The sequence below is a fragment of the Hirundo rustica genome, chromosome 5 (assembly GCF_015227805.2).
Source record: "Hirundo rustica isolate bHirRus1 chromosome 5, bHirRus1.pri.v3, whole genome shotgun sequence".
In the NCBI taxonomy this organism is placed as follows: domain Eukaryota; kingdom Metazoa; phylum Chordata; class Aves; order Passeriformes; family Hirundinidae; genus Hirundo; species Hirundo rustica.
In genome coordinates, this window is record NC_053454.1 from 42,785,586 (window position 1) to 42,809,507 (window position 23,922).

Consider the following 23,922-nt stretch of genomic DNA (forward strand, 5'->3'; position numbering starts at 1 on the left):
GAGTAAAAGAAATTATAAGGAAATGCAGGCAGTAATTAAGAAAAAATCCATGTGCCTGGGGGGGCAGTTGAAGCCTGGCAGGGCAAGTCAGAGGGATTAGTGTCCTATAGATCAGGCTTTCCAAACTTCTGAAAAGCATCCTGTGGGCTGGGAAGGGAAGAGATTGCCCTTAGCAATGGGATGGAGGCTCTAGGACCTGTTCCATGGTGCCACCCTGTCTGGTTGGCAATGGATGGGGACCATGCTGGGGCAAGGGCAGCCAGGCCAGGGCAGTTGGCAGAGGCAGATCAGGCTCACAGCAAGTCATGACAAAGAGCTGGTGCCACTGCTGAAGCAAGTGGAGGGTATCCAGCCAAAATATCTAACTTTGATTGTTGCCAAAGGTGGAAAGCACTTGCACAGAGCGCTTTTGCTCAAGGAGAACAGAAAAACTAACTCTCTCCTTTTTCTTTTTAAAATTTATTTTTTCCATGCAGTCCCCTGCCAGGAAACATGCCTAAGGAAGGTTGGGGCTGATCTGCTTTTTATGCCCCATTCTTCAAGGGACAGCCTATCTCAGAATGAACAGCGGGACTCAGTCAGATTGTGTTGAAATAGAAACTGTTCTGGTTTGGGTTGCAATATATAGTTTTCTTAATGTGGTTTCTTGGTGTTAAAAACCAACAAACTGCACACAGCCCAGCATGAGCTGTGGTTGATTGCTGGAGGAGTGATTCCTTTGCTGAAGCTCACATGGGTTGTGAACTGAGGGGGTTTAATGACTTTGGGGTACTAACTGCCACAGAACAGGTCCTGGGATCTTCCCTGGGGCCCTGCACCTTCTGGGACGTGCCAGCTACTCCTGTGTGTCCCAGTGCATCAGGGCAAGCTCCAGCCTTTCTTCCCAGGAAGAAGGTGGAGTTTCTTAACAGAAAATAGTTCTGAACTTAATCATTAGCCTTCTCCACTGCCATAGATGCCTTCTCCATCTTCTTCTTGCTGCCATGTTTCCCTCTTCAGGTGTGTGGGTGAGGGATTAACATGGCTTAACTGCAGCCTGCCTGGCTGAGGAGGGAGAGGTTGTGAAGGGTGAAAGCTTGGAAATTGTTATCCCAGCTGAAAGCAGAACCAGGAAGGAGCTGCCATTCTCCTTCATGTGCCTAATGTTGTGGCAGGCGCATGGAAGCTGCCAATTCAATTTTTCCTGTCCTCCAGGCATGCCCCAGCTTGGAGGTGAATTATGATCTGGAAGTGGTGCTGAAGCCAGCACATGTGGAACAGGACAGCAAAACTGAGATGGAGGGGAGGACGTTTCCTTGGGGTGTGAGTTTGTGGGTGCTGTGGGCTGTCAGAGGCTGGGGAGCTGGCAGGGACCCCAGGGGCTGCTGCCCACAGCCAGTCCGTGCCTTGCCCAGCATCATGCACTGCTTCAAGGAAGGAAGAAAAACGCTTTTGCTAAGCGCTTCCCAGGTTAAAAAAACAAAACAAAAAAACCAACCAACCAACAAACAAAAAAACAACAACAACAAAAAAAACACAAAACAAAAAAAACCCCAAAACAACAACAACAACAAAACCTGTCTTTGAACAAAGTCATGGAAGAGAAGTTACTGGGAAGGGTGGAATAGAGCCATAGAGCCTTATCTGTCCCTTGCAGAAGTTTTTGTTTTGGAGAGGCAACACTTCCAGAGGTGAGGATGAACGGCGGCAATTGCTGAGACTTTCAGGTTCCTGCTATTTTATTTGGTGGGTTTGTACCTAGAAAACAAAGACATTGCCTGTGAGTTCAGCTGTGTTGGGACTTACAGGCACTCTAATGTGGACACAGCAGCACATACAGCAACATCTTGGGCGTCCAGGACAGAGTCTAACCTTGCCATACTCAGCAGCCAAAAAAAATTAGGTGGAGTGCCCGTTCTGGTCCTCCTGGCACTGCTGCCTTTGTCCCCAGACAGCTGGAGCCAAACCTCTCTGCTTAGCTTAACATTTGTGGGCAGGGAGCTCATTGGACACAAAACCAGCTGCTTCTTCACATCTCACTGTGACAGCTGAGGAATGTAAGGAGAGGGAATGAGCAAAGAAGCAAGGAGGGGACTGAGGAGAGAAGCCATAACTGCTCCCCAAACTGCAGATGGGGAATGAAGCCATGGTCTTGGAGGGAGGCCCAGGCTGGGGTTTGTTAGGTGCTGCATTACCTGTCTAGCTTCCTGAGATTCAGCTGCAATTCCCACCATCCCTCAGGTTTCACCTTCCCTTTTTTTGTCATGAGCTCCTGGCTTCAGCTGCGCTATGGTTGTTCCCCACACTGAGGAAATCTCACTGTCTCTTTTTACTGCCACAGGGACCACAAACACAGCAAGCATTAGTGCTGGAGCTCTATCATACAGGATGCTCTTTTCTGCCCAAATCATGCCTTTCTTCCCCCTGTCCACTTTAAAGCTCCATTTGCTTTCACATAAACCATCCCCAAGCAGAGTTGTGCCATGGTCCTGCTGTGCAACATCATCCTGGAGAGGGGCGAGGGGAGGTGGGAAGAATCAGCATTCAAATAGGGGCTGCAACCTTCCCACTTTCCTTCAAGGGTCTCTGAAGATAGGAATCCCCATCCCTGTAAGATGGGAGCTCCACATGCCTTGCCCTTGGCTTTTGGGAGAGAGTGATGCTGAAGGTGTGCTGTGGGGTTCACGAGCAGTTAAACATGGCTTGGTGACAATGCTTTCCGCAACTTGGCAAGGTGCTGCTCACTGTCATCTTGGGACAACAAGCAGGAGATGGCAGCAGGGAAGTACACCAAGACAGGGACAAGGGACAGACAGTCTGCCAGACCAGGGGAAGCATGGCTGTCCGCAAGCACCCAGCCTTAGGTTGAAGGTGCTGAGAGATACCCAGCATGGTGCTGAGGACAAGACAGAGCTGTCTCCTCCACAGCCTGCTAGCTCTGCAGCAAGGCCAGCTTGGTTTTCTTTCTCCCCAAGAGCAGCAGGAAGTTGCTGTGACTGGGAGAACCCTTTGCCTTTCCTGGGAATCCTGGCTGTGAGATCAGGACACTGGCTTCTAAGGTTGCTTCCCTGGGGATGCAGCTGCCATCGCTACCCTCATCTGCCTCTGTGGCATGTGCACTTCTCGGCCTTTCTTCCTACCACCTCGAAAACCATCAGTCACTGAGTCACCATGGCCACATCCCAGGGTAAAAAGTGTCTGGGGAAGCCCAGGCAAGTAGGGAGGGAAGGCGAGTTTCTAGTAGGAAAATGTTGGCAGTGATGGAGAAGCGCTGCTACATGCACAAAGTGTGCATACAAATGTCTGAGTTCAACTATCCTGAAATTTTAAAAATCTCTCTTAAACTAGGTAGTTCTCAGTACATGCTGATGGCAGCACATTCTGTCCTTTCCTTGCTAGTTTTCTGTGTGTTGTGTGAAGGTTCTCACATGGGCTCATATTGTGACATGGCAACTCAGCCATATCCTACTGTCACCTGTAACCAGAGGCCAGAGAGGAATGACTTCCACCCTTCTGGCTATATCTGAATTGGAGAGCATCATAAGGTTGTGGGGAGTGGAAGGTGGGCTGGCAAGCTCTCCCTGACCACCCTGGTTCCTGGGCTGCCTCCTGCCCCTTCTCCAGGCCTGGCAAGAGATTGCTGGAAGAACAGATCCTCACCTTTATAGAACCTCTTTTCTGTTGTAGAGAGTAGTAGTTTTGTCAGAGCCTTCTTTTCTCCAGGCTAAACATGCCCACCTCTCAGCTGCTCCTCATAGGACTTACTATCCAGACCCTCCACCAGCTTTTTGTTGCCCTTCTCTGGACTCTCTACAGAACTTTAGTGGCCTTCCTATAGTGAGGGGCTCAAAAGTGAACACAGGATTTGAGGTGCAGCCTCACCAGTGCTGAATGCAGGGAGATGATCACTGTCCTGGTCCTGCTGGCCACACTATTTCTGATATAGACCAGGATGCCACTGGCCTTCTTGGCCACCTGGGCACATGCAGGCTCATGTTCAGCTGGCTGTTGATCAGTAGCCCCAGAGCCCTTTGGGCAGCTTTACAGTCACTCTCCCCCAGCCTGTAGCCCTGCATGGGGTTGTTGTGACCAAAGGGTGGGATGCCACACTTGGCGTTGTTGAACCTCGTAAAATTGGCCTCGGCCCATTGATCCATCATTCCACAAATCTGTGCAGGATTGCACTCCCTCTTCCTCTCATCCTACTCAGCCCCTCTCCGCTAATATTCTCTTGCTCCTGCCAACTCCATAAGGTATCTCTCAACGCCACCATCGAACTCATTCTCCCCCCGCCAGAGACCGGGGGACGCTTCTCTCCGCCACCCCCTTCTCCCGCTCCCAGCGCCTCGCCGGTGCGCCGTGTCCAGCGGCGGGAGGGCCGGGGAGTCTCGGGGGTCGGCCCCGCTGCCCCCTCCCGGCGCGCAGCGCCCGCGTGTGGGCGGGCTCCGGGACGTGCTGGCCGGGGAGCGCCGCGGCGCCGCACATGCTCACTGGCCGCGGAGGCACCGCCGGAGGTAGGGGCTCGCTCCGCCGCCGGAGGAGCCGCGCTGTCGCTGCGGCCGGGCCGCGGCATGGCCCGCCCGCTCCCGGGCCGCCGCCGCCGCTGAGCGCGGGGGGATCGCAGCGTCCGGCGGTGAGCGCGGGGCCGCGGCCGCGTGTGCGGGAGGGGGATCCAGGCTCCGGCCCGAGGGCCCCGCTCCTCCGGGCGGCACGGCCGAGTCCCGTCAGCACCTCGGCCAGCGCCGGTGGGGCGGCGGGGCGCGGCTCGGGGCCGCCAAGGGAGCCCCGCTCGTCTCGTCCTCCCGCTCCCCGCGGAGCGCCGGCAGCGCCGGGCAGCGCGGAGGCCGCTCCCTCCCCGGTGCCGGGGCCGGTAGGAGGCCTCGGCCGGGAGAGGAGCCGGTGGCGGCAGGGGCAGATCCGAGACCTTTCCCGGCCGGGCCGGGGGAGGGTGGTGATGCTGCGGTTCCCGGGGAAAGGTGAGACGAAGCATCCCGGTTCCTCGCGGAGGTGGGGGAAAAGAGAGGGAGGCGCAGCTCTTTGAAAACAGTGGGGGGAAAAAAAATCCAAATAAGTAAAAGTGGAAAATTCAGCAGGTTCAGAGGCACCTGCGAGATTTCTGTTGGTCCAAGGAAATGCTTGGGAATTATCTGTGGGACGACGAACGAATGGGAAATGCCTGGGGTGCCGCAGTGCTGTGGCCAGGGGCAGGTGGGGCGGCCTCTGGCCAAGCACAAGTTCACCTCCCGGTCTTTGGGGTATGTGCTGTTGCCCTGGAGAAGTTTAAATATTAAACTGAGCACGATGCAGTAAAGCATAGTATTACAGGTTGTGTTTAGTCATCTTTGCAAGGCCCTGTCAGTGCTGGCTCTGCAGTGGAAATGCTTCATGCAAAATAGTTGTGTTTAAATTCTGTACATAAAATTATATTTATAACCTTTTCTCATAACCAGCGTTGAAATGATTGCTGTTTTATCAGTGCAAGGTCAGAGAGAGCTTGCAGTTCTTCACCTTGCTACGTGACTGGTTGACACTGTATTTAATGCAGTTGATACATTTCTGGTGAGGAAACCTATTTTCAAGCTTCTGAGTATTTTCAGTTAGGCAATCTTTAAAGGACATCACATTTCTTAAACTCACTGAAGCAAACCTGCATTTAAATCTGTTCCTCACTGTCAGTCTCAACTTTGGGAAGCTACTTAACTCTCTGGAAATTGCCAGAGTCAATTTCATGTCAGGGATACATGTGAACAGATTCTTTCTCCCAGGCCAGTGAAGAGCAAGTAACCCAACCCCCATGAAACATTTGTTGACTTTTTGCAGGTGTATGTTTCCTTTTGTCATATCCAGCCCTACTAACATAACCTGCTTTCTTTTACCGCAGACTGAAGCATAATCTTCAAGATGAAGTTCTTACTAGCAATTTTATGTTTCATCTCATTCTCCTTATGGATTGAAGAAGTCTATTCCAAAGAGAAGTCTTCAAAGAAAGGCAAAGGGAAAAAGAAGCAGTATCTATGTCCATCGTATGTTCCTGCTTTCTTTTATGCTTTTGTGGGATGGTGATCCTGCCCTGTTTTTAACAGTGGAAATTATGTGGCAATTGAAGTAGAAGGTGATGCTTTCTGCTGAGAGGATGGGGTCTGTGGTGGGAATGGTTTGACCAGCATTGTAGCTACGTTCTGTCACTGTGCTCCTTCTGCAGCAAGTCTTCTGTTTTAGTGCGAGGGAAAAATCTAAGACCCAGTAATTGTTCCTTTCCTTGTGGTGGATTTCAATCCAGTGTCTTGCTATCTATGGGGACACAGTAGCGTAGTCCCATAGTGCTGTGCTGTCTAGCACCGTTTTGCAGGTGTATTGGGGAAAGCAAGGAGGGTGCAAAACTCTCATGCTGAAATTCATCTTCTGGTTAGCTAGTTCTGTAAGAGAAGGCTTGTCCCACACTTATTCTAATTGCTTGTTGAATAGAACTAAGGTCTTCAGCATCTTTCAGCAATCTTGTACTGTTCTATAACTTTTGTGGATATATTGATTGTTGCTGTAAAGTATGCCCTTATGGAATAGTCTCCCTGTAAAAATTCAGAAATTATAATCTATGATTGCCCGGTTGAATAGAGGATGTGTTCTGGACACCTATGATTACTTGATGTTAAAAATACTCCCTCTTTCCAATGCCTACCACACTTTAGGTTGTGATCCATAGGACAATGCAAAAGTTTTATTTGTGGGTGCTGTTTTTATCATTTTCTTGGCTAGCCATACTCGGTTTTTTAGTGTTACAGTGTAAATATCTGAGGAAAAGATTGGTGGACTATGATAAGTTGCCAGTAAGTGTAGAAAGTCACTATGACTGAAGTAATAAAATTGTTTGGACAAATTTAAAACATATTTCTTCTTTGACCATAAAAGAAGAGGTACAGAATGTTAGACTGGCTATTTAACATTAATCAACTTTTTCCAAACAAAAAACAAAGTAAAAGTGGAATAATCAGACAAAAGCGTTGTTCAAGTAATACCTTTTAAAATTTCCACTCTTTTCAAACATTGGCAGTGATGTTTATTTCTAACCCCAAATTTTAGAATGTGTTTTTGTTCTCTTTTTTTATATCAAACCTAAAAAATTATAATTGTCATTAGATTAGAATACATTAAGATGTATCTCAAATGTGATCATGACTCATCTGAAATGACCCCTATGCAATCTTTCCCTTTTAAATGTTAAATTGAGTTCTGGATGAGGCTTTTGGTGTGAGCTACTGTGAGACCTTGTAGCAAGGAGAGAAATGTCAATGTTCTCAGGACAGGTATCATAACAGAAGCCCTTGGAAAGTTAGTTAGGCAGTTGGGAACTGAATCTAGGTCTTCCAAGGTCTTGTTTAAATAGCCAGCATTTCCCTCTGTTCTTGACGTAGTAGAATTCAAAATAGCAATGTCACTTCATCTTTGTAAGTGAGTGGATTTTTCTTGTTTGTTTTTATTTTAAACCCTGTATTTCTCGGTACCGTTAAATATGATGTCATTTGTCACCAATACACTTGGAAAAGTATTGAATGCATGCTATTATTTTCAAAGTGATACTTTACCAGTTGCAGCTTTCTGCAATAGTACTGGTGGAATCCAATACTTGTTGATCCCTTGTGCAATGTTGCCGGCTAGACTTGCCGTAGCAATGAGTCCTGTTCGATCTCCTGAATAATGACCAAGTTGTCTATATCTTACTTGGCTGAAGTTCACAGCTTGAGGGACAACCACTTGTAATAGTGGGGTTGCTGTTTCTGTAGCTGGCATCTAGAAGACCTGTCATGTGAATGAGCAATGAAAATCAACTCTGTCTGGCAGACAAATTGCCCAATGCTCTCTTAACTCAGGCTGCTGTGGGCAAACTTCGAATCATTGGCATTTTTTAAAATGATCTTTCACAAAACTTCTTGACTTGGTGACACTCTGTGTTATAAAATAGGTTGCCTACTAGTAATACTTTTTTCTTTGTGAAAAAAAAAAAAATCTTTCCTCAGAATCAAACAAAAACACAATGCAGTGGAGAGGGAATCAAGTGACACTAATAAGAGTCAACCAAAACTACTCAAGGAAGTGTCTAAATGAAAAAAAATTCCTAGTAATGCATGGAAGAAATATTTTAGACAAATTTTTTTAACAAAAATATAGGATTTTGCGTAATATATAAAATTGAATAGTACAAATTCCTAATGTAAATGTACAAGTTAAACTCTTAATTCAACTTTAATTTGCATTGGTTTTAACCTTGCATTGGTTTTAATGGTAATTGTAACAAATTATTGCCTTTTATTTCCTTGCAACATGTGAAAAGCTTTTTTTTTTTTTTTCTTTAAGAGAACAAAAAACTGCATTATTATTTGTATACAGAGCAGTCTTCTCTTGAAAATTTTATAATGAAATTAAAATCTATGTAAATCATTCTTCAGGAAAAACTTACATTGAATCTCACATGACTGCCTGAGTTCCTTAATTTGATGCTAAGAAATGAATGGCTACAAGACTGGTTTGGGACTTTAATATGAATTTGTTTGGATAAGAATTAAGCGTACTTGAACTTTTCCTTTATGGCTCTCCAGAATGCAAGCCTTTCACCAAATGTGCCCCTCTGGCATGAAATTAATTACTATTAGGATAAGATGAAAACAAGCTGATTAGAAACCCCATAAAAAGTTCATTATTGTCTCATAAACAGACTTTTGCTTCCTTAAATCAGGAAAATTCTATTTTGTATCTTAGAGCAAACCCTTGTGATTATTCAGGATGCTGTACTTCTCAGTGCATTGTGTGATAGTGGTTTGATTTGACATCTTATCTTCATTTATTCCTGAAACTATTTTTCCCAGGTCTTTATTGAAGGGTTTCTTGAAGCTGATGCTTAATCATTTGGTTCTTATTTGATGTAATCCTTTCTCAGAACAGATGCAAGATTTCACATCTTACATTTAGATAATTTTCCTTTTTACCTCAGGCCTTCCAAATGAAACATAGAGTAATTATACTTCTGTCTGATTCCTGAATCTTTTTTGATTAACAAAGAAACTGACATATTGGGCATAAAATGTTGTAATAGAGAGTTTTCCACCGTAAATCTGAGAAACTGGCTTCCACACTTACATAGTGCAATGAAATACAAAGCTTCATTAACAAAACTTTTGCCTTTTCTTTACATGGAAAATCTTTAAAACAAACAAACAGGCCCATCCCTTCAAGGAAAAAAAAAAAAAAAGGTATATTAATATTTACAAAGCTTATTTTGAAGTTTCATATACTTGATACAGATGATTTTTATAGCTATAGATGGATTAAGTCACTTGATCTCTTTCCTGCTGACAGACTGCCCATACTTGCATGAGCTTTGTTACTTAGCTCTTACTAACTTCTTCATAATTTGTTTCTCTTAAATGTGTGTGACTTAAAGCACTGCTGAAAAATGTTTTTCTTTTTGTTACACCATAATAAATACTTCAGTTATTTTATGTTGTTTGAGCTGCTGCTGTTATCCCCAAAATCCTTAGTAACCTAGAAGGTATCTACTCAAAACTACTCACAAGATCTCTAGAAAAATGCAAATATAAGGAAAAGGAAGTTTGGTTACTACAGCGTTAGAGAAGGGATAGAAAAGTGTCACATAGCAGCTAACAAAACCAGTAATGACTGTGGTCATGGTCACAGCAATCCCTGTTAATTGTCGTTTTAGGATGACTCAGCTGTTCACTGGCACAGCACTTACTTCTGATCTCTCAGCATGCCTTAATGCCCCAGCAATGCTGAGAGCAAAACCTCAGTCACTAAATCTCATTCTTTTGTCTGGATAGCAAGGCTGTGCTTTGAGAACAGCATCCCTCTTCACCTTTGTGCATTTGTCCACATGGAGATTTATATCCTTGTAGATGATTTACTAAATACTGTATAATATCTATAGAGACCTTTTTTACCCACAAAGCAGGAGTACAAATCATATTTGGCTTGTATTCAATAAAGCATATCAGCTACTTCAGAAACTGAGAAATGGCCCTCTAAGCCCTCCAGAAAACATGACTTGTGCCAACTGCTAGGGCAGAAGCTTAGAAAGGTCACAGATGCGAAGGTTCAATAAACAGCTTCTTTTAAAAAACAACAACAAAAGACATTGAAACTAGGGGAAAACGGCTTTGATGTGTTTAAAGCATAGAGTTGTATGAAACTCTGGCCTAAAAATTCTCGTGATTAACCTTGAGCTTCTGACATGCTCTTCCTATTAAGACTAAGGTAAAAGTTCAAAATATATTTTATACCTTGGATCCTCTCCATTTCTCCATGATCTAGAACTCTTTTTTATCAAGTTTTTGGGTATACATCACCTCTTTATCTGTGGAAGACGATATCAACCCCAAAATGTAAATGGTGGGAAAGTGGCATCATGTCTGTCTTCATTCCCATCATCTAAAAGACACTGTTGATAGTCTGGGAACATTTTCATTTCTAGGTGTGGTGGAAGGGTTGATAATGTTTGTGGGAGGAGGTGGAATGACGTTGAAAGGAAAGCCTGAATTTGGTTGTGGAAGAAGGTACATCTGACAGTCATTCCAATGATAAGTACTTTGCAGAGCCCAGGTCTTGTTCCTATAAAAGATCTTCTGCCTTGTAGAAACAGCAGTTGGTCAATGTGTTTATAATTCTGGATCATGTATCTCATGGAAAACTGTGATCCCAGACAGATAGGGCCACATTCCAGAAAGTTTCTGAATTTGTTTTCAAAGTATTTAACATGGTGGGCAGTAAAAGATAAAGCTACATAAGCAAAACCTAAACTGTCTTGTAGAACAGTCATTAAGCATGATAGACTGGTTCTTGTTAAGTAACTTTCCCTCACAGGGACCAGCTTTTGCTCCGTTCTCAACACCAGAGTGATGAGAGACTATAATTGTGTGGAAAAGTTACAGACTTTTTATTTCATATACAACCTCCAGACTGAGAAAAAACTTGGGTCTGTGGGTTAAATTACACTGCTTTTACCTAAGCCCAAGGGAAACCATAGGTCTAAATTCTGTTGTCAAGACAAATTGAAAAATGTATCTCAGCTTACCCTTTCCTCGTATACTGCCACTTATACCTCCATGTAGGTGGTTAGATTTTACCAAGGTCCTTCTATTGTCTCCATACTTACAGCATTTGGAAAAAAATACTGGGATACGGAACCGATATAGATAAATTACTTCAAAAATATTGCTTAAACATTTGGATGCTTATCATGTTTTACACCTGTGTGCTGTATCAAGACACAACAGGACACCTCTTACGCATAAGGGTAACAGGTGGTGCCTTCGGTGGGATGCAGAGATGCCTAAGAGAGGAGCAAACAAGCTAACTTTAGCAAAAAACCCTCATGGCTGAGAGCAGTACTAGTTCAGGCTGAGTGAAATACTGTGCTAACCCAATTCTGCTGGTTTGGGGATTGTCAGCTCTGTGGCAGGCAGATGAACCAGCTTGCTTTTCTCAAGTTTAGTGAATAATAAGGCACTTCAGCTTCCCTTATAAACACTCCTTAAGGTGTCTAACCCTGGGGACGTTGAATGTGAAACGAAGGCTGAATTTAAGAGGTTTCTGCTAGACAAGGATTGAACTAGTGACACTAACAGCTATTAACACTACTCAAGTGCAGGAAGGTTATGTACGTGTCCACATTAGGAGACTATTCTCTTTGGTCTATCTACAACATGAGATGAAAGACTAACTGTTTCACCCCCTCCACTCACAGTTCACAATTCAGGGTGCCTAATCTGGGTTTCTGTTTCAAAATTAGTTATTAGAAGGAACCTTTCTCTTTTTTCATCCCAATGCATTACCTCCAAATTTAGGTACTGAAGCTACATATCTCATTTTAGGTGTTTGGCTGTCAACTACATTCATGAAGACATGTGAATGGTGACTCAGAGTTCCATAGTTTTAATGGAATTAGTGATACCACTTTTCATTGGAGTAAATTGTAATTGATGTTCTTAGGAATAGACATGTCACCTAGCACAGTTTGGAAATGTAGCTATTAAACATATTAGAGAGATCACTTAGAAGAGTTACATAGTATGTCACTGATATGTATTAACTTGTTTTTATGCTTAGGGTTATTGCACTCAAAAAATCAAATGCCTGCAAATCAGAACACTTATAGTTTATATCAAGAAAATTGTACTTTAAATGTATGTGGGATAATATATATTTCCTAAAACTTATTCTTACCTTACTCACACGTACTCAGCCATGTTGTATGATTAAAATGTCCATTTCTATCATGTAGATTAAATAAACTGCACTGAAATTTGTGGTTTCAGCATCATATAGGAAGTTTTACTGGAGATAACAGTGGGAGTTGGAATACATATTTTTATCTGTCAGTAATCTAGAACTATGAAAAAGTTTTCCTTCCTATTTGTGTAAAATATTGTTTATATTCTTTCCTCCTGTAGCAAAGGACTCCTTGTAACTTCAGTGAGCTCTAAAAGAATAAATGTCATGATGACCTGTAGAGATATAATGTCTTCTGACACATTTGCCTAACAGAAACGTAAAGCTATATAAATTTCAAACCAAGTGTAATACGTGCTTCCTTTTGTCATGCATATCTGCTTGTCTAAAATTCTGGATTTTGATTAGTGTAATATGAAAATAATTATCTGTTGCCATCAACTTAAAATGTTGATCATGATTTTCAAAGGCAGTGATAAAAAGTGTAGAGCTGCAGTGGAAGAGGAAATGAGCACCTTACTGCATATCCTGTGAGATACAGTATGTAAAGCAATTCTTTAATTTGTTAGTGATACCAGATATAACCTCCGAAAGACCAGGCATTTCACACAGGCACCTTATAGCAGAAGAACTGTACCTTTTTTTCTCTCTGGATTGTGAGGACACTGCTTGTTGAAGTGCAGATACTTCTATGTATACAAAAATACTGGTTGTTTTCCCTTCCATTTATTCAGAGACAGAAAAATCACTTTGCGTTTGGGTATTTTGTTTGTGTGGGGTTTTTTAATTATTACTTAGGTAAAAGTTTTGGTAGGGAAAGTTCTAGCTTTACAGTTACTTGCTTTTAAATTTTCTTCATGGCAACTGTGAGGCTTCTGTAGCCTTATCCTTTGGTATTCACAGTATCTTGCTTGGAACTCATCAATTACTGTGAAGAGTGTTGCATTCATGTTTCTTAATGTTTCCATCAGCTCCACTTGCATTCAACACAGGTTGAAATAAATGCATTAAAATGAAAATTAAAATGCAAATTAAAATTAAAATACATACTGCAGCTGGTGGAAATATAAGTTACAGGTTTTTGCAAGTGGGAAAATTGTAGGCTGAATAAGAAAAAATGGTAAGTAACTTCTCAGCTGGCGTGAGTGTTGTTGTGTGGGACTCTGTTACCCTGGTTTTTCTGAGTTTTTTATAGCCTTTTGATTTTCATAAATGGAGTCAGATCTTTTTAGTTATTGTACAATATTATAAGCGGTTCTACCTTTTTCCCACAGATGTAACATAAACAAATCCTTTGTTTTTCATTCTCTGTCCTTTGTTTGCATATTTCTAACCTGAAAACAATTGTAACTGACAGTTGGTTTAGCCACTTGGCTGAGGGGTGAAAAACCCCAGAAGCCAATCTTCTGCTAGACCCACAAATGTATAAAAAGTAAGAAATAAAACAAAGAGGCTCTCTCTCCGCCTGGATTCAGCTTTTGAGCTGGACGGAGAAACCTCTGCTCTGCAAAACCTCTTGTTTGCGTGTGGCTGCTTTGTGTGTCTCGGTGACAGGACTCAGCCTTCAGCACACTGAAGTAAGATTCTTCTAGAAAGGTAGATTTCAGCTCAAATCCTTTTTTTCTTATGTAATATACAAATATGCCTATCATTAATTCATTCCATAATGACCAATTAAGCAGGAATGGTTGTGGCTCTAGGTAAATGTCTCATGTTAATAGTCCCAGCCTCTTTATCCAAGCACTTAACACATTCCATTAACTGTCTCAGTAAGTCTTTTTGCTCATCTGTTGCTCCAAAAGTGTCGTTAACTTCTTAACTCACCCCAAGGAGTGCATCTGATATATTGATTTGCAGGTGAAATTTAGGCATTTTGGTCAACAAAGCTCTCAGAAGGTAATCCAGTCATTTTGATGAAGTTTCCCTATGTGCTATTCGATGATGGTAGTTTAATAACAGCATGCTGTCAAAGAACCACAATGAAAATATAACTGATACTCAGGAGAGCTTCTTTTTTTTTTTTTTTTTTTTTTTTTCCCAGTAGCTATTTCAACCACATCATTCAAAGTGACCTTTAAAAGTAGCAATTACTGAATCTCCATGCTTCTTCTCCTAACTCAAACCAGCCAATGTCACTGTATTTTATTTGGTTCTTAGATAAGACAGGACAAAGGTGATTATACACTCGTATAAGTTCAAAACATAACCCAATGACTTGTGGAAGATGTTGATTTTGGCGTTCTTTACCAGCAAGCTATGCTGCCATTGTTCTTCCCATCACTGTCTTCCCAATGCAATAAATCTCCTTTGCCCAATTTTTGGATGGCTTTTGAACAAGCAGCCTGAATACGTGTTTGTATTAATACACTTCTTCAGTGCAGCTCAGATCTCACCAAACTCCCACTTTGTTTCTCTTACTTGAAGAGACAAGAAAACCTGTCAGCTGTATTTGGCTTTCTTTTGCTGTTTGTTGCTCACTCATTTAGTTTCTCGAACTTTTTCCTCTTTTTCTCATTACTTTTTATGAGCATCTGTATTTTGTTTATGTGTCCATGTTGTCCTGTGTGGTTCAGATTACTGTTTTCACTATTTAATTAACTTCTTTGTATAATCCTTGACAAAAATAATAAAAAAAAATTAAGTTTGTTCAGTAGTTGTTGCTTGGATATGTTTTCATATTTCATTATACTGGACATACATAATTTAGAAAGAAATCCTATTGTCAGTATTAAGGAGATTCTTTTATAAATGTAGTTTTTGTAGACATCTGAAGTTTTAGATGTTAATACATGTGACTTGCAAGGAAGCAGCTGCCATGAGCTTTTCTGTATCAGATAAAACGCAGCATACAGCATGTTTGCCTGCCTTTTTAATAGCTAAATGAACATTATTTTCTGAATTGCTCTTTTTAGAAAATGGAAAATAACCTTAACCTTTTATTTTCCTTTTGTTCAACTGGTGGTAACAGCAAAAAAAGCCTACAGAGCTGGTTTATAATATTTCAGTAGCAACCTCTTCAGTGGCAGATGTCATCACTGAAAACCGAGGGCATCTCAAAATTACAGGAATGGAACAGAATAGACTAGACTAGACTTGACTAGACTAGACTAGACTAGACTAGACTAGAATAGAATAGAATAGAATAGAATAGAATAGAATATTTCAGCTGGAAGGGACATACAATGATCATCTTGTCCAGCTGCCTGACCAAATGAGGAAATAAATTAATTCTTTTGCATAATGATCTAAGTAAAATATATATAATATATATAAACTTAAAATATATAAACTTATAAACTCAGCCCTGGGGGGGATTGTTTGAAAGTGAATTTGTCAATTAGTAAGAAAGAACTTAGAACACATATTCCTTTTTTTTATTGCTCCAATATTAAATTAGCAGTCTTACATACCGCTCTGTATACAAAACAGGAAGTTAACATATGTTGCTAAAAGTAAACCCTTCCTTGTTTTATTACAAGACCAATTAATTCTGGAGAAGTTCTGCTGGAACAATTAGTTCACCTATGTGGTTGTTATGGATCACAGAGCTTTAGTGTGTTTACTACAAGAGGAGGGTGGGGAATTATATACTGTGGCCACTTAATGCTGCTCCACAATTCTTTTCTCTTCATGTATGTTATAGTTTAAGCTATCCTCCTGGATATATATTTCTTGGTAGGTACATCTCTTTGTAGTCTTTGGAATGCATACTTATCCTTCCAGTTACTGTTGAGTAGTCAAAAATTTCAAGGAGGATTTAGTGTCGTTTTGCTGCTATAATTTTTTCCTCGTTTATAACTTCAAGCAAATACAAGGAAATAGCTAAGCAGATTTGCAGTTTTAGGTTTCAGAAATATCCTGAATACAACAGAAAAAACAGAAATCTGATTATTTTTTTCCTGAATGATAAAATGCTCAAAGGGTATCAAGGTATGATATAATAAAATGCAGTTATGTTGTCATAAACGGTTGACATGTTTTTAATAATAGGGAACTCTTTCATAGTTTTATTTATAAATTTTTTAGCTGTTAAATGTTAACTGAGGAGATTAAGTCTCTTTGGGAAGGTGTACTGTGTGCTACCAAGTCAGAAGATCTGATTCCCTTTTCCCTTATGGTTTGAGTTAAACCAGTTGTTTTTAAAGGTGAATTTGTTAATGAAAGCTCTTCAGGGGCTAGGATCTGGTCTCATCTCCACTTTTCAATCAAATACTGATGTCATGCTATGCTGACATTTATTATTTAATTAATTTCCCAGCAATCAATAAGGAAAATGAACAGCTACCATAATTGGACATTTTAAAATCAGGAGGTCTAATACATTCATATTGTTTTGATTTTTTTTTATTATTATTATTATCAAAAGCCTTCTGTAAAGTTAATGTTTTCTTCAAGAAATGTTTGAATAAGGCAGAAATCCCAGAGGACATGAAGGAAACTGAAGGATGAGAAGAAAAAAAAGCAATTAACTGAGATGCTATACAAAATAACCTGAAGGTCTGTCAAACTGACATTAGTATGGGAGAGAATAATGAGAAAAAGAAATTACAGGGTGAAGAAGGCAATGGCAGCTGATGTTGCTTATGGAAAACATTTAGGAAATAAGCTTGATCATTTTTTAAAATACATTCATACATTAGTTTGCAAGAGGTGATGATGCATATGACTTATACCTTGGTAGGGTACTTGTCTTATCTTTGCATGGCATCCTGGTTACTGAATAATAATAAGAGAAAGACAGTAAAGTAGTCATAAAAGGGATGGGAAAATGGTTATGAGACGGAATTCAAAACTGGAAACAGTCATTGAACAGGTTCTGGAAACATCCAAATACATTTATGTACCGTTATGAGCCTGCTTGCTGTTCAAAATACCTGGGGAGGGCACTGACACATCCGTAGTGCTTTTTATTATGCTCAATTTCATGTATTTTGTAGCTACATTTACAGATTCACAGGTTCTTTTTGATTGTAGCAATGGTTTTCATTTAACACCCAACACAATCATGGCAAGGTAATGAAGATGTTTAAATTCTCCCTGCAAAACCAGAGGTCTTGTTTTCTGTAGCAAAGCTTTTATTAGCACTTGACAATGAGATTATGCAATCCTCCAGCTCTGGGAGGAATAGCTGGCGCTGGCATGTGAGAGCAGGAGACTGCCAAAAGCCTCTGCATGGTTTGGCACCTCCAAAGTGGCTGTCAATTTACTAAGGTTCCTAATCTGACAGTCACTAAAAATAGGTCAGGTGGCTGCTTTCTACTGATGAAGAAATCATGTCCCTCCGGATATTTTTGTTAGGAGGGAAGCTAACAATTAGTGAATTGCAGTTTATTTGCTTCCAAGTTTACAGTTAAGGGTATGTCAGAGAGCATTTGTGTTTATTACACAAATAGTTTTTTGAAAAATACTGAAACTTCTCAAGGAAAGGAAGACTATACAGTATGGCACCTGAAAATAATGAACATTTTTTCTTGTGGAATCACATTTATGGCATTACTTTAAAAATCACTTCAGTTTAAGCAAGCAGTTATTTCTGTCTTGGTAGTAACTAATGAACTTTTTTTTACAGGCAGCAATCAGCTGAAGACCTTGCAAGAGTACCTGCTAATTCTACCAGCAATATCTTGAATAGACTGTTGCTCAGCTATGATCCTAGGATAAGGCCTAATTTCAAAGGTTTGTCAGATATTTCAGCCCTTTTTTTAATCTTTGGATTTTATCATTTACCCTTTTCACACAGAGAAAAATTATGTAAAAATAATACTCACAAGCTTAATTTCTGTTGGCATTTTTTTTTTTAATGGAATCTTCTCTAGATAGTCTGAAACTGCAGAAGATATCCTTTTGAGCTGAAAGATGTTAGGATTTAATTATCATAATAGCATGTGATGCTTTATTACAATTGGTCTTATTTTATGAAAGACTTTTTAAATGTAGAAATAGAATTTATGGAATAAGTTTTTAAAATATCTTTTTACCCCTACATTTTAGTTAGATTCAGCTGTACAGCATTTTGAAACACCAGATTTCTCTATAGATGTCCTTTAAGATGACTATAAAAAGTTGGGATCATCAGTATCACTATTAGCAAACTATACAGTGATTAAATCCTTTAATGATATTTTAGTTATAAACCTTACACACTTTGGGAGTTCATGTAGGCAATGCACTGAAACACATTTTCTGCCATTAGATCATCTTGCTGGTAGTCAGGTGTTGCAGGATTCTTCTGTGTAGGCAAGTATGAATCCTTATGTGTGCAGAAAAAGTTGAAATACATATACTCTGCAAAACCTCTAAGAATTCGCATAAGTTAGGCTGTAAATTAGACTTTCCAGGAATGAGATTATTTACCTTCTGAAAAAAGACATAGACAATTTTATTACATACAGGCAATGCAGTTTGCATAAAACAGCTCTTTCATTTTAAAACTCCCCATATAATTATATGAGCATTAAGATATATTTTAACATCAATATCACTAGTATGAAAAATTTGGAAATCTTAAATGTTTATTGTGCTTTTGAAGTGCTATTTTTAGTTCTATTTAACAGTTTTATAAACATATTAAACTCGGTTCTCAGCAAGTGCACTGCTTCTTTCTGAATCTCTGTAGAACTATATTTATATGTTTCCAGCACTGAGTCTTGTCACAAAGAATAAATGTCCAGCCTCGTCTCTACCTGTTCTTCTGCATAATCAGCTTGTAATCACAAAGCATGTTGCAGATTTCTTTATACTTTTGATAACCCTTCTGGCAGTCTGGTAAGAATCAAGACAGAAAGGAAAGGGAGGACATGTAATATTAACTCAGAGGGAGGTGGAAGAAAAAGAACATTTTCTGACAAGTGGTTTGCTCATGTTAAAATGTTCCTCACACATGAGTGATTTTCTTGGCTGGCACTTCCTATTCAAATCTGGAAGACAGAGGACACTCTTGGCTACTAGTGATGTGATGGGTGCTCTGTCACATGCATTGGGCATTAAAAGCATCATACTTATTACATAACCAAAAGCATCACACTTAAATAGTCTTATTAAAAAAACAAACCAGACAAATCAGTTTAACTAAAAAAGTGAAATTTTATTTTCATAAATTTCTGGTGACCAAGGGAATGAGTTTGAAGTTATATATTAAATGTACATAAAAATATTTTATGCAGACAAACATGCTATTGGAAGAGGCATGTATTACTTTGTACCGTGTTTGCTTAGTCTTTCAAAACAACATTCATATATTCTTATATCTCTACTGTATCTGATAGTATGAAAAAACCCACTGAGTATTTGTAACAGTGTAAATGAGATCAGATACCTGCATCAAGTGGACATCCTGGCACTCACACCATAGAGACACTAAATAAAAGTAGTGGTCCATAATTAGTTCTCCCAACTATCAGGCCACTTCTTGCTCTGTGATAACTCCCTGTTAACACCAGATTAAATGACTGCCAATCAATTCCTGCAGGGTGACAGAGGGCAGATGTAGCAGCTGTCATACCATCCCTCTTGAACTATGGGAATCCTGGCTGTGGAAAAGGGAAAAAAATCCAGGTTGTCTTAATATCTACACAGCTCCTGACTTTCAGAAATTTTTCTTGGGTAACTGGTAACCATTGTAAAATTGAGAAGCTTTCCAACTCTTTCATGCCAAGGCTAGATAGCTGTGAAAGATGCATGCGGTAATTTTTACCTGCCTGTATCCATACTTTATAGGCAGGTAAAGGCTTATGTATTTTACTTTATTTTACAAAGAGGTAACCTCTTAAAACATAAGGAAATATCTCGTCATAAATCATAAACAGGTAATTTGGGGTAATAGATTGTCATTATGACCTTGACAGTTAAAAGTGTCTGCTGCTAGAAATGTGAATAGCCTCTATCCATTACAATGTGTGTGAAAATAATACTGGCTTATTCATTCTGAGATAACAGAAAATCATGGAATTCAAAATCTATTAATTTAGGTATATGGTCAGTGAAATCCTGTAAGATTAGCTCTTTGCACTAAGGATTTTTTTATTTTTACCTTTTTCTTATCACTTTGTTAAAAAAAGGTTTAGTGATTTCTATTGACTTTGAAAACTGTATACATACTAACTTAAAAAGATAAAATTACATTGTGACATTGTGATACTAATATAAAAGAGCTTTAAATGAAGGATAATGTACCTTTACTGGATTGCGTAGCTCATTAGAATTTTTTTTTTTTTTTTAAAGGAATTCCTGTTGATGTTGCAGTTAACATCTTTATTAACAGCTTTGGGTCAATTCAAGAGACAACTATGGTAAGAATTACATTAAATTCATGTAGTACATATGGAGATTTTCTTACTAAATTAAACTCCAGACTAAGGATTATGAACTATAAAATAGAAATAATTGTTGTGTTTGCAGACACTGACGATTAAGTTAATGGGGTTAGTGATTGACTGACTGTGCTTTATGCCATTGACCCATGCCTATTAATGTATTTCACTCTATATGTGTCCACAGATTATTGTAGCTTTAGAACCTGATTGACATACAAGGGAATCCATGGTTTCTAAGATGCAAGAGGTAGACTAATATCCACAAGTTATTAGGTTCATTGGAAGAACCCTTTTGAGTTAAAGGTCTTCCTGAGAGTTATTACATAGGTTGCTTGGTGTGTTATTCAAAAACCCCAAACCAATAAGACTATATAGGAGAGAAAAAGAACAGACATGCATAAGGATGGAAGGTATAGGTTCTTTGTTTTATGTGGATCTGAAAATGGAAATAAATTCTGGAGGAATAGAAGGAGCAGTAGTGAAGGAATAGACTACCAATGACCATAGCCTTACTGTTTTTCCTTTTGTGTAAAAAAGGGGGGAGTGCACCATGCCATGCGAGTACACAGAAAGCCACAGCCAAGACATGCACCAAGTGGGAGTTCTGAGGCATTCCCTGATTGCTTTGGTGACCTGCTGCATCTAAAACATTGAGGCAGTTCACAAAATCGTGTTGCTTTTTTTAATGCTGTGACTAAGGCAGCATTCTGACTCATAATGGCAGAGAAGCAATAAACCACAATGCCACTAATAAGCAATAAAACACTTTTTTTGTTGTTGGAAGTAAGTGCCCACTAAAATTCAGAACCAGCTAACGTGTTACCCTAATGAAATTGCAATAGGACTGCAGAGCCACTCCAAGTTGCATATAAATGGTGGCTGGAACAGTTTTGAGCAGCTTGGCCAGAAATTTGTTTTTCTTTAGCTAGCAGAGATTTATGTTTGATTGCAAATGATAGTAAATCAACTAATGACATTAGTGGGAAGTGATATTAAAACAAAAAATATCAGTTTGTCCAAAAGGCCATGAGATTTATTTCTGAAAACAATGTATTTCTGAAAAAAAAAAAGGGCTCAAATTTAAAGAGGAGCAGGGAGAAAGAGCAGGAAAGTAGTAGTGAGATAAGTGTCTTAAGATGTCAAGTATATTAGGCCAGACAGCCTTTTCAAGTTTCTGAATTTAATTACATGCTTTAAAAAGTGACTTTTAATGAGGCTTTTTAACAATTCACCCAGATTCAGATAGTAACAAAATATGAATGTGAGAGATATTCTTCCCCCCAGCCCCTCCAAAAAAATGCTATCTACACCCATCTGTGTATGCCTGTCTGTGCCTTCCTGATATGGTCATACACAAATTTACTAGGATGTGCTGCATGATAAGTCATGCCCTCCTCCACAATTCAGAACTTCAGACACCACCCTTACATTATTTTATGCTTTTATTTAGATTTCTATGTCTAGTTGGTCACCATGATAGCTAAACATGTTTGTGTGAAATTGAGATTACTTCTCGATTGTCTTAATGTAATATAGGAATCACTGACAAAATTAACAGTCAATCTGTTCTTCCATGAATTACTTAAAAAACTTCCTGCTGCAGTGGACATTGGATATTCAGGAATCACTGCTCTCCTGGGGATTGGTTCATACTTGTCTTCAAATGGTCTGGGTAATACACCAGGCAGTAGAAATGGATCCCTTAGAATAGGAAAAGACTTGTACTTTAAGAATCACAGGAAAAATATTTCCTGGAGATGAGGCACCAAATCTGTGGGGATCAGAGGAGTCTCTTTTGTTCAAAAAAGGAGACATTTGCAGAAGTACCAGAACTGCTGAAAAAGTTCCTTGGTGTTGGAGAAGAGAGTGGCTGGCTACATCTCTACTGTCTCTGGTGTTGGTGAGAATCATGAGTATTGATTTATAGACTGTCTCTAAAATTACCAGAAGCTACTAAACTGCTTGGAGTGATATCAAAATTTGTGAAATAATATATTTCTAAGTATTTCATTCAATGAATTATTTTGATGATGCCTTGCTCTCCAGCCATGGCTGGTAATTGAACTCCAAAAATTTTTACAAAATCTATGTGGGGGGTAAAGCCATGCTAAAGCAATGATTCCTTCTTTTGTGCGATGGAAGTGTGGAGAAAAGTAACAACGGGTACCAGATGTCTGGAAGAGAGGCCATGGTAGAAGGCTCAACAAACAAATGTGTAGAGTGACTGTGAGAAAAGTCTCTGCTTTGCTGTCTTTGTGGTCCTGTGATAAATATGTTGTTAGCTATGCAGTTGGCTCATCCACGACAAAGATTTGAGATTGGCTCCTTGTGAAGTAGAGTCCACTTACATTTAAGAAAGGAGGGGATCTCTTAGTAGAAAAGCATCAACATGTTTGAAGTTACTATGCTTTAAAGCAAGAGAGCACACATTTTGTGGATCCCATGCCCAGAATCCTATTTCACTTTAATCAAGCCCTTGTGAAGAATCTGAAGGACAAATGTTTGCTCTGTGAAAGGGTAGTGTTCATGTTGTGTTATTTAATATTTTAGATAATTACAGTGCTTCCACACATTTATCAAGCCAGTCTTGTAAAAAACTAAGCAAAAGAATGAGTGAACTACAGAGAATCAGGATTTGCACGGATTGAAAGGAGAAGAGCTTAGGCTAGAGCTGCTACCTTCCAGTAAGCTCCCTTTATCTTGAATCCTGTAACTTGTTTCCTTCTATATTGTTAGACCACTTGTTAAGGATATCATGTTAACTCTGCTTCTGAGTTTGAACATTTTCAGACTGCAGATTTGTGGTATAATATAGTGATTATGTCACATTTAGAAACTGTTTCAAACTGGATGACCAGTCAAGGATTCCTAGGGATGGAGTTTCTGGTATAAATATCCAAAGGGCTATAATAATTTTTTCTGATGATGATCTGACTTTCTGACTACAGAATCTATATTCAAGGTTTTTGCTTGCAGTGTGACCTTTCTTCATGGACTCAAGCGACAAAACACCACTTCTTCCTTCTCCTTTACTTTAAAATCATTCAGAAAGGTCTTTTTAATATCCATGACTATAAAAACCATTTTGTTTCCTTTTTTTAATCTTAAAAATTACATTTTCTACTTCCTTAAAAGGAAGCACTGTTATGTTGCCTTTTGTTGTGTGAGTGCATGGATTATGTAGTAAGTCTTTCATGATCTTCTATGTGCTGTATTTTGCAGAGAGATATATAGGCTACGCTTGCTTTCTGGCCTGAGGTGGTTTTCTGGCCACATGTCCACTATTTAGTAGACTTCTGAAATATTTCCTAGAATGCTTCCCAACCTCCCTGATAACAATTTGCCTTCTGTTGGATTTGCATGGGGAAACAAAGCCCTGTAGAATACTTCTGTA

The 23,922-nt window shown here is 39.8% G+C and overlaps 1 protein-coding gene across 5 annotated transcripts in view; it reads left to right on the forward strand.

Annotated features, from left to right (window-relative positions):
* Positions 1–4,411: 4,411 nt before the first annotated feature.
* Positions 4,412–23,922, forward strand: part of GLRB (glycine receptor beta) — a 49,175-nt gene continuing 29,664 nt past the window's right edge. For 2 of the 5 annotated variants that reach the window (XM_040064677.1, XM_040064680.1), the window contains exons 1-4: positions 4,412–4,493; positions 5,861–6,002; positions 17,786–17,892; positions 20,437–20,504. In XM_040064677.1, the coding sequence (XP_039920611.1) occupies positions 5,881–6,002; positions 17,786–17,892; positions 20,437–20,504 (297 nt within the window). In that variant the 5' untranslated portion in view covers positions 4,412–4,493; positions 5,861–5,880. Of the gene's footprint in view, positions 4,494–4,541; positions 4,613–4,806; positions 4,956–5,860; positions 6,003–17,785; positions 17,893–20,436; positions 20,505–23,922 lie in introns of those variants that run through there. The other 3 variants (XM_040064679.2, XM_040064678.2, XM_040064681.2) reach the window with 3 other exon arrangements.